The following is a 10,583-nucleotide window of genomic DNA, read 5'->3' as shown; positions in this document are numbered from 1 at the left end:
TGTCTTTCTTTTCATCTTCCTGTTTATCAGGAAAGATATGGCCAATTTTAAATGGACCAATGTTTAGCCAAAAAAAACAAGCTTTGGACTTCTGATTCTGGTGTTGATTCACTGGTTTGGGAATCCAAGCTGTTATCTATTACTTTATTTTGTATTCCCTTCATTTTAATTAATACAATTAACAGTGATGGTGCCAGATATAAGGCAGATTAAAACCAGGTCATTCTTCTGGTAAACTGGTCTGGTAAAACCAGGTGGGCTATTTTGGGGGGGGGCAGGGGATGTTGGGTGCTGGTGTTGGAGGATGGTTTGCACCCACAGCTTAAAATGAAGCTTGTAGGTAAACTGCAGATTTCAGTGAGCTACCCATGATCAAGGACCTGGGGTCCATGGACTCAAAGGCGGACATAGATGGGTTTCAGGGGTGGTGTGAGGATCCAATGAAAGTGCTGGAATGATGTGTGACGTATAGCTTTTTCTAAGGAGAATACCCATAATCTTCATGGGTCACTTAAAAGTCTGCACGCCACCCCAGGGCCTTAGAACCTACTCTGGTTTCCAATTCCTTACAGGCTTGGCTGCTTCCTTTCACGAGGTTCTCTCTCATCCACTTAAATTGCTTTTGGGATTTTCTTATTCTTTTTGTTTTCTTACAAGATTTCAGCCCTGGAGGGAGACCTGTTCTCACCCTCAGCACATATTCCCTACTTTGTTACATCCCAGGGTTTGCATAAAGCCTCTGCTCCCCACTGACGTGAACCCACAATACTGTGGTTTTCTCTTTTGTACATATTTTTCAAGGAAGAACGTTTCCTGAACATGCTGAGACCGCTGCCTGAACAAGAGTTGGGAATTCAAACAAGAACTTAGAGATGAACCTGAGTTTAATTTCATTTGCATTTTTTAAAAAAGATAGCACCTTTATTTTATCTTCTCAAAGCCATTTCTCTAAAACAATTTTTTTTCTGTTATAAACTTCACCCCCCACAAATCAGTGCTGCATCTCGGTATCTGACCAGTTTAACAACAGATTTGCCCATGCTTCTGTCTGTCTAGTAATATATGTGATTTTTTTCACTTTTGATTGTTTATGAAATAAAAGTTGTGATCTTGGCAGTTCCTCAAAAAGTTCAACATAGAGTTGCTGTATGATGCAGCTATTCCCATCTCAGTTATATACCCAAGAGAACTGAAAACATAGGTTCACAAATGTTCATATTATTCATAAGAGTCAAAAAGTGGAAGCAAGCCAAATGTCTATTAATTGATGAATGGATAAACAAAATGTGGCATATCCTTACAATGGAATATTATATAGCCATTAAAAAGGAATGAAGTACTAATACATGCTACAACATGGATGAAACTTGCAAACATTGCGTTAAGTGAAAGAAGCCAGTCACAAAAGACCACATATTGTGTTATTCCATTTATATGAAATGTCCAGAATTGGCAAATCCATAGACAGAAATCCAAAGACAGAAAGTAAATTAGTGGTTGCTAAAAGATAGGGGGAGGGGAGAATTGGTAGTGACTACAGATATGGAGTTTCTTTCTGGAATCATGGAAATGTTCTGTAATTAGATAGTTGTGATATTTGTATGACATTATGAATATGCTAAAAAATACTGAATTATATACATTAAAATGGTTAACAGGGTGAATTTCAAGTTTTTTAAAAGCTGTGATCTTTGAGATGATGAAAGAAAGATAAAGATGGTAACAGAATATTCTTGTGCTATTCTGGGAGTGTATTCTTGGGGCACATTCAGGTGGGATCTTCTGAATGCTCTAGGACCTCATTTTTAAATTCTTTACACATAAGGACCTCCTACGCAATCTACAATCCACAAACCTGGGGTTGCAGGATTCCCAGGCCACTTGCATTAACCCTCACCCCACACCCACCAGGAGTCTGTGGCTCACAGTCTGGAACACTTGCTCCGGAATGATTATGTCAGCAAGCTGATGTTTCTCCCCGGACATAAGATGTGTTGTGTGACCGTATGGTACTGTTGTTTTGGTTTTAAGTATATAAAAAAAAGGCGACGTGATTGTACCAATTCACTTTTATCCCTATGAATCCACCCAACACAATGTCATCTTCTCAGGTCACAATGCCAAGCACCCAACATACATGTACATAGGCAAATAACCAGGACAACTGCTGAAACAATGGAATCCTCTTGATTTTACTGGTTAGGGTTGAGCTGCCAAAGGTACTGGGTTTTCATATACAGTAACAGCCAACTTGTTTGTGATCAGACTTCCAGTGACATCAACCTTCTGAAACATCTGTGAACCCAGGGGGACATGGGGAAGCAGCAGCAGGCTCAGAGCCTCCTGAGAACAATGGCCAAAAAGCCCATGCATCCCTCTTCGGAAGCAAAGCCAACCTGACACATATGTAACACTGAGTTTCCCGGCTTCCTCAAGAAAACTTCAGTTTTGCCCTGGAGGTTTCCATCAGAGAGCCGGAAGTGAAGAGCAGAAGACTGAGAAAGCAGGTTAGAAGAGGAGGGATTGGCAAGAGGTGACAACCCCAGAAACAGATATTTCCCCCGTACTGTACAGGAACACATTTTGTATCGTGTACACAACATAAAGAACGGCTAAAGCTGTTTTAAGAGTACGGCCGGGGTCATGTAGTATTGGGGTGGGGGGTAAAAGTTCCCAAATACCACAATTGCCCCCAGACAGCTTCACCAATAGAGCAGACAGCAGTGCAAACCATCAATGAGAAAAGCGTTAGTCTGTGAAAGGCAAGCCAAGCCCTGCACATCTGGATAGCGCTTGATGACATCACTGCACCACACCAAGGTACAAAAGGGGCTGATGTTTATAATGATGACCATGACTCATCAAGAAAAGGTTAAATACTCTCCAGTATACTCTGTTTACTAAGGCAGGGAAGTGTGTAATATATTTTAGAAAGATTTCCCTCAAAAAAATATTAAAATTGTATAGATTGAGCACTTAAAGGGTTAATCCTCTGTTATCTGAATATTTGCGTACATTACCTCATTTTACAACGATGCTAGTCAATGAGGCATTACTTTTTTTTTTTATAATCATTAGTATCAAATTATTGGCACCATTCAGGTTTAAGGATAGGGACAGGAGAGCAAATTATATAACATAAAAATACAGTTCTGATACAAATATACGAGATCAATTCCACTTAAGTGGTCATAAGAAATGGATGGACATTTTACACACAAGGAAATACAGCTAGTAAGTCACCACATGGAAAAGTGCTCAGCCTTGCTAGCAATTAATGAAATAAAACCACCTTTCAAGAAACAACTATACGCACTTATTAAACTAGGAAAAATAAATAAAAATGGCACAACCCAATACTGGCAGAACTATTGGTAAATAGAAATGCTTATACATTGCTGGTGGCATCATAAATTGTAGAGGGGATTCAAGCATTCAGAGAGGATGGGGGGTTGAACTTGATGACCTTTAAGGTCTTTTCAACCCAGAGACTGGATCTTTCTAGAAAGCAATCTGGCAATATGAAACAAGAGCTATAAAATACCTCATGCTCTTTGACCTTGTAATCTCTCTTTGGAGATATTCCCAAGGGGAGAATCCAAAAGAAGGAACATTTTTTACAAAGACATTCATAGCAGCACTATTTATAAGAGTGAAAAGTTAGATATAACTCAAATATCTAGTATGGCAAGAAGTGAGATTAATCATGTTACATGGATACAAAGAAATCAAAATTGGTGAGAGCAGGATCAGTGTTGAAAAGAGGAGCTGTGTGTTAGATGGAAGTACTCAAAGACCATGTACACACTGACCATACTGATGTAAAAATGTGGGCATATTCATTGAGAAAGCATGGGAAACATTTCAGAGGGCTAGTCTGTGGTTAGGGGGTTCTTAATTATTCCTGCAAAGTTGTTCAAGTGCATAATAAAAATTTAAAAATACATTTCTTGAAACTATATAAAAAGAGAGCAAAGTTTCTTCTGGTCAAGTTTCTATCAACAGGACATGAGTTGATCAACTTTAGAAATAATTTTCCTTTATGGAACACCCAAATGAATCCTGATATCAAGTCACTTTGTAAGGATTTTTAGACAAGTTAAACTATAATGTCTTACTTTGGGTTCAATAATAAATTTTATATATCCCCAATAATATCATATACCGTAAGTTCACAAGTTAAATTGTATTTCAGATTAAGCTGAAGCACCTTCAGCTCTGGTGACTGCAACTTTCCTTTTTTAGTTCACCTACTTGTGTCTGAATAAAAATGAATGTTAAAGACTTTATAAGATCTGTGTATTTACCAGTGTAAATGAAAAACCAGCAGTAAAGAATTATTCTCTCATTAAAAATGACTCTAACAAACAGTCAAAGCTTGGTGCAAGTGTCAATCATACAAAATCACATGGTTGAGATTGACAGCAAAGGATTCCGTGCCATATTAACCCCTGTGGTTATTAATATATACACACAGGTACTTCTGAAAAGGAATCCTGGTTTTCCCATCTTTCTTCTAGGCTTACCAAATCCTGTCTCAACTACACTGAGTAGCAGAAAAACCCTAATACTCAGGAGACATAAAATATCTTTTCCGATAGAAGTCAAGCCAGAAGTTGGCTTTGACTAACCACAGAGACCTGGGCCAACAGAGCACACATTTGTATGTCGTGCTAGAGTGATCACACAAAGCCCGAAGAAAGAAAACGGACAGAAGGCACCATGCCATCCTCCAGGCACCAAGGGGAGAATTTCACAGTTCGGTCATCAACAGTCTTTTCATCATTTTCTCTCTCTCCAGTTCCTGCCGGAGCGTCTCTGCACTGAAAAACAATAAGGTGACAAAATGGTGAGATACACGCTCAAAAACGGTAAGAGCAGTCTCAGTTTAAATGTCGTCTCCCAGATTCTTTCCCAATCTGAGTTCTTGACTTTCTTGTTCAGGCTCCTTAAGGACCCCCTACACTTGCTAGCATTACAGTGACCTGAAAGAGGCTTCCTATAGGTTTCCCCCACCAGACGGAGAGCTTCTGAAAGCACCGCTCCTCAGGGGACTGACTGTTGTATATGCCATTCCTCTCTGAAGCCCTGGAGCCTAGCACGGGATCTGGCACATAGCAGCCTCTCAGTAAAGGTCATTTAAATGAACGGGAAAATGTCCAGGGGTTAGATTTCTTTAAATCATGTTCTCAATTGGTTTCATATGCACTTTCTCCCAGAATTACCTCCAATGTTTTAATAAATAAAATTGAATTGAATACATAAAATTGAAGTAAAATTGGCTGCTTTAAGAGGTTGCTGCTGAGTTCTTGGTCCTCGAGCCCAGTTGCCTATCTATGGAATTTATCTCCACTGTTTAGGTGCACACACACACACACACACACACACACACACACACACACACCCCACGGGAAGTACACGTCTTGAAAGGCACAATCAATTTTTTAAATAATTTCATTCAGAGTAGAAAGCAATGTTTCTACTATGGCCAAGAAGGCTTTACACAATCTGGCCCCAGTTTCATGGGTTTCCTGTCCTGTCGTTCACTACCTCTGTGGCTGCACCAGCCCCCTTAACTCTTTCTTAACCATGCCAGGCTCACTCCACCTCAGAAGCCTTAGCACCAGCTGTTCCCTCTGACTACCATACTCCTTTCTCAAATACCTGCAGCTTGCTCCCCTCACCACCTTCAGCTCTCTGCTTAAATGCCACCTGGGTGAGACCATCCCAGCATGCTCATGGATTTATGTTTCTCCCTAGCACTTGTCACTATCTCACACACACATACACACACTCATTCACTGTCTCTCTCCCCTCCCCCAACACTAAATTGTAAACTCCAGAAAGGTAGCACTTTCATCTGTTTTGTTCACTCTACAGTCCTAGCACCTAGAATAGTGCCTAGCCTTTGACGACATTTCAATAAACACCAATATTCAGAGAATATTCAGAGAATAAATGAATAAAAGAATGAATAAGAGAGTGGTAGATGTCACAAACACAGTGCACCTAGAGCCTGTGCCTGGTTTCCTGTCATCAGAGTTATCTCTTGGTACCTGCTGATCTGACTCACCTGGCCACTGGAGAAACAGGCTTCCGAATGGTGTAGATGGTCTGCACTGTGGAGACGGTCTCTGTCAAAGGCCTCAGGGTTGCTGCTGGAATCAGTGGGGAAGACTGGCCAGGACAGCACTGTAATTTACTGTCTCTAAAGTCTGCCTGGAGAGGAAACAGAAAAGAGGAAATCAATCTCAGTTTGGGTTCCATTTTCACACTGTCAGCTGCTCCCTAAGACTTACCACACAGTCCCTGTTATTTTACTTATTTAAGAAAGTTTATTTATTTATTTATGGCTGCGTTGGGTCCTCATTGCTGCACACGAGCTTTCTCTAGTTGCGGCGAGCGGGGGGGCTACTCTTCGTTGCGGTGCGTGGGCTTCTCATTGCAGTGGCTTCTCTTGTTGTGGAGCATGGGTTCCATGCACATGGGCTTCAGTAGTTGTGGCACGCGGGCTCAGTAGTTGTGGCACACGGGCTTAGTTGCTCCGCGGCATGTGGGATCTTCCCGGACCGGGGCTCGAACTCGTGTCCCCTGCATTGGCAGGCGTATTCTTAACCACTGCGCCACCAGGGAAGCCCAGTCCCTGTTATTTTTTAATAATAGTCAATCAACTACCATTTATTAAATGATATTGCTTAGTGCTAGCCGCCATGCTAAGCACTTGACATTCATTACCTCTGGACAATCTTAAAGGTAGAGGTCATGTTTCATCACATGTTAGACACCATCATTTGTAAGATGCACCATTTTTGCCCGTGCCACAGAGAAAGAAAAAGTAACCATTCGAACTCTGTCATGTACACTATTGTAATAAACATTCTGATTTCAGAGATGTTAGAAGGTGGAAAAACGCACATCTTGGAACTGATTTTATGGAAAAGGAAAGTGAGGCTCAAAGAGGTTAAGTAATCTTCCCAAGGTCACACAGTTAGTAAGTATTAAGAACCAGTATTTAGAACCAGGGTTGGCTGACTTCAAAATTGGTGTTTTTTACCATTATAACAGTGGTTCCCAAAGTATGGGCCCCAGACTAGCAGCATCAGTACCATCTTGAAACTTGGTGAAAATGCAAAGTCTCAGGCCCCAACTAAGACCTTTGGAACCAGAATGTTTGGGGACAAAGTCCAGCAATCTGTGTTTTTACGAGACCTTCAGATGATTCTGATATATGGTAGAGTTTGAGAACTACTGGTCTAGAGTACACTGCCTCATTTGGAGAGGATAATTTATTGTTGTTTTCATTACAGAGCAAGATATGCTTATTACTTTACATAGGAAACTCAGAAGATATATAAAGGTAAAGAAATGAAGTAATTCCATAATCCCTTACTATCACTGTCAGTGTATTTCCTCATAGCGTTTTTTCTATGCATACTTTTTTGTTTGTTTTATAACCTTTCAGTAGTACCAGCTATATATTTTATAACTTGAGTTTTCATGCTAGTTCCTGGCCCTAAACTTGGAGAAATTTTTCACGTGGCTTTCTAAAGAAGAGGTTTTGATCCTCAAATGAGCAATATATTTCTAGTGATTAGACAGATGATGAGCTGTCCCTCCTAGGGAAACATGGAAAACCACAAAAATACCAGGTGTAGTTGTAGTTCTGTAAGGGTATATCTGGCTTGAGCAATGGGGAGAATCTTATCTTTGAGAGGTCCTGAAAGACTACTACTGAGAAATACAAGCCCTTGTTTGTTTTACAAGTGCCTCTAGAGAGAGAACTGACCTGGCCTGGGCTGGAGCAATGCCAAAGAATTGACCACGAGAACAGGAGCATCGTAGAGTGGCTAGCATGTGATGTTTGCCACAGGGAGCTTTCACAAACTTTGGGCTGTAGTGGTCACTTGTGTGGTTTACCAGATAATCCTGGCTCATTGATTTCCATGGTAGGATTACACTTCCCCACCCCACTTTGAAGTTAGGCATGACCACGTGCCTTGTTTTGGCCAAAGAAATGTGCTGCCATGTTTTACTTCCATGCTAGTGTGTGATTTGTCACCTCTTTTTTTTTCACCTCTGCCACTGTGACTAGCACTGTTTCAGACGGCAGCTGCTCCATTAGCCTGGGTCCCAGAAACAGAGCAACACAGAGCACAGTGCATAACCCACCCCTGACAGACATGCAGCGGGAGTAGGAAATTCAATTTGTCATTTTAAAGCATGACTTAGCCCAGCCTTCCTGATACAGGAGCTGGAGTAAGAAGTTATTTTGTTGTTTCAGTGAAGCGGGTGGAGGTTGGGCTTTTGATGCCAATTTTGATCCTTTCTGGAAAAAAGAGGGAAATTTACACTTACATACAAAGGCAAGAGTGGGTAAAAGTACCAGGGCCTTAGCATGAATCAGGGCAGTGGCACCAGACTTTATTAATAGTCATTATATTCTTTACTGCCATGCACTCAAAGTAGAAAAAGAAAGAGCCAGCTTCACTTAAGAATGACCTTAGGGGGACTTCCCTGGTGGCGCAGTGGTTAAGAATCCACCTGCCAATGCAGGAGACACGGGTTCGAGCCCTGGTCCGGGAAGATCCCACATGCTGCGGAGCAACTAAGCCCGTGTGCCACAACTACTGAGTCCGCGCTCTAGAGCCCATGAGCCACAACTACTGAGCCTGTGTACCACAACTACTGAGCCTACGCTCTAGAGCCCGCGAGCCACAACTACCTAGCCCGCGTGCGGCAACTACTGAAGCCTGTGCACCTAGAGCCTGTGCTCCACAACAAGAGAAGCCACTGCAATGAGAAGCCCGCGCACCGCAAGGAAGAGTAGCCCCCGCTCGCCGCAGCTAGAGAAAGTCGACTCGCGGCAATGAAGACCAACGCAGCCAAAAATAAATAAATAAATAAATAAATAAAAAAGAATGACCTTAGGGAGCAGTGAAAATTACTATTATTAAATCTCAACCCTGAGAACTTGCCTTCCTATTTGTTGAATGAAGAAATGAATGAACAGACTTCTGCTGGAACAAAGCAGGTAACACAGGGACAGACCAGGTTAGGCAGAAGAACATGGGACAGAAATCTGACCAGAGCCAGGCAGGGGCCCTCATCTTAGACAGACCAAGGACCTGGGCTGAGTATCACGTAGAGTTAACAGGCTCAAATACAAGACAGAAACTGGTCTCAGGATTAAGCAAGGAGCCTGGTTGTTGAAACCAGACCCAAGGTCAATGCTGGATCAACGGCCAGAAAAACTTTGTGTGGAGTTCCCTGGAGCTGCTGAGCTCCCCCATGACTGTGGTCAGGATAGGTGTGGAGGCCTGTGGAGAGGGCAACCCTGTAGCAAGGTCAAGTGTCTTGACCTTGGAGGGAGGAAAAGATAATATGACACAGGGGGGTAAGAAAATTAGGAAGCTGAAGCTCATGAATTTGGCTTCTGTTACCATCCAGCTGTTAGTAACTCCCTAATTATAATCTCCAGTCTAGTCCTGTCTCCTGATACAGACTTGGATATCCAGCTGCCCATTCACTGTTTCCATTCAGATGTTTCCAAGGCATTTCTAACACATCATGGCCAAAGGCAAACGCATTATCCCTCCCAATCCACTCTTCCCTAAGATTTCCTTATCTTAGTGAATGGACCCACTCTCCATCCACATTCTGCAAGTCAGAAATCTGGGAGCCCTTTTTGGCCCTCCCTCTCCCTCATCCAATCCAATTCCTTACCAGGCTCTTTTTTTTTTTTTTAAGAATTTTTTTTTTTAAGATTTGTTTTTTGATGTGGACCATTTTTAAAGTCTTTATTGAATTTGTTACAATATTGCTTCTGTTTTATGTTTTGGGTTTTTGGCCACCAGCCATGTGGGATCTTAGCTCCCCGACTGGGGATTGAACCAACACCCCCTTGCACTGCAAGGTGAAGTCTTAACCACTGAAATGCCAGGGAAGTCCCCCTTACCAGCCTCTTAAATATCTCCCTGATCTGTGCACACCTCTCCACCTCCACCATCAACACCTCTCTGGATCACACTCTCTGCCTTCTCTCCCTTGAACTATTGTCCTAGATTTCTAGGCTACTTCCCTGAGTCCACGCTGCCTGAACCCAGCTCTGCTCCCACTGCCATCACAGGGCCCATTTCCAAATGCAGCTGCCCTGTTACTACCCTGCTCAAAGTCCTTCAAAGGCTTCCCATTGCTCGTAGGATCCAGATCAGGGCCCCTCCTTTGGCCTACAAAGCCAAGCATGGTTTTGCCCTATAGGGTTTGTCCCTGCTTTCCTCCCCTTCCTCCTCTCATGCCTCACACCCTTGCTCTCTGCCTTCTAGGCCCACTGGCCTTCATTTCATTCCCCTGAATGTGGGATGACTCCTCTGCCCCAGGACTCTGGTTCATGCTGCTCCCCCTGCCTGCTCCAGCTGCCTCAAAGCCCTCTTGCCCAGTTCTTAAAAGTCCCAGCATGGTTTCTGACATTGGCTTCCTGCTCCATCTTGGCCCCCAGCTTTTCAGGAAGGGCTTCCCTGGGTGTCTCGCAGCATTGCCAAGGCTGGGGAGCAGGCCAGAGTGCCCGCCACGGCCAGCAGAGGAAG

General features: G+C 42.8%; 1 protein-coding gene across 2 annotated transcripts in view; it reads right to left on the bottom strand.

Moving 5' to 3' along the window:
* Positions 1-3,056: 3,056 nt before the first annotated feature.
* The window catches only part of EPB41L4B (erythrocyte membrane protein band 4.1 like 4B), a 142,196-nt gene continuing 134,669 nt past the window's right edge, over positions 3,057-10,583 (bottom strand). For both annotated transcript variants that reach the window (XM_027105273.1, XM_027105275.1), the window contains 2 exons: positions 6,074-6,219; positions 3,057-4,823 (listed from right to left, as the gene is read on the bottom strand). In XM_027105273.1, the coding sequence (XP_026961074.1) occupies positions 4,754-4,823; positions 6,074-6,219 (216 nt within the window). In that variant the 3' untranslated portion in view covers positions 3,057-4,753. The remainder of the gene's footprint in view (positions 4,824-6,073; positions 6,220-10,583) is intronic.

The sequence above is a fragment of the Aethalodelphis obliquidens genome, unplaced genomic scaffold (genome assembly GCF_003676395.1).
Source record: "Aethalodelphis obliquidens isolate GAN/ISIS:26980383/991018 unplaced genomic scaffold, ASM367639v1 scaffold7, whole genome shotgun sequence".
Lineage (NCBI taxonomy): Eukaryota > Metazoa > Chordata > Mammalia > Artiodactyla > Delphinidae > Aethalodelphis > Aethalodelphis obliquidens.
This window is presented reverse-complemented; position numbering and strand designations above follow the sequence as displayed.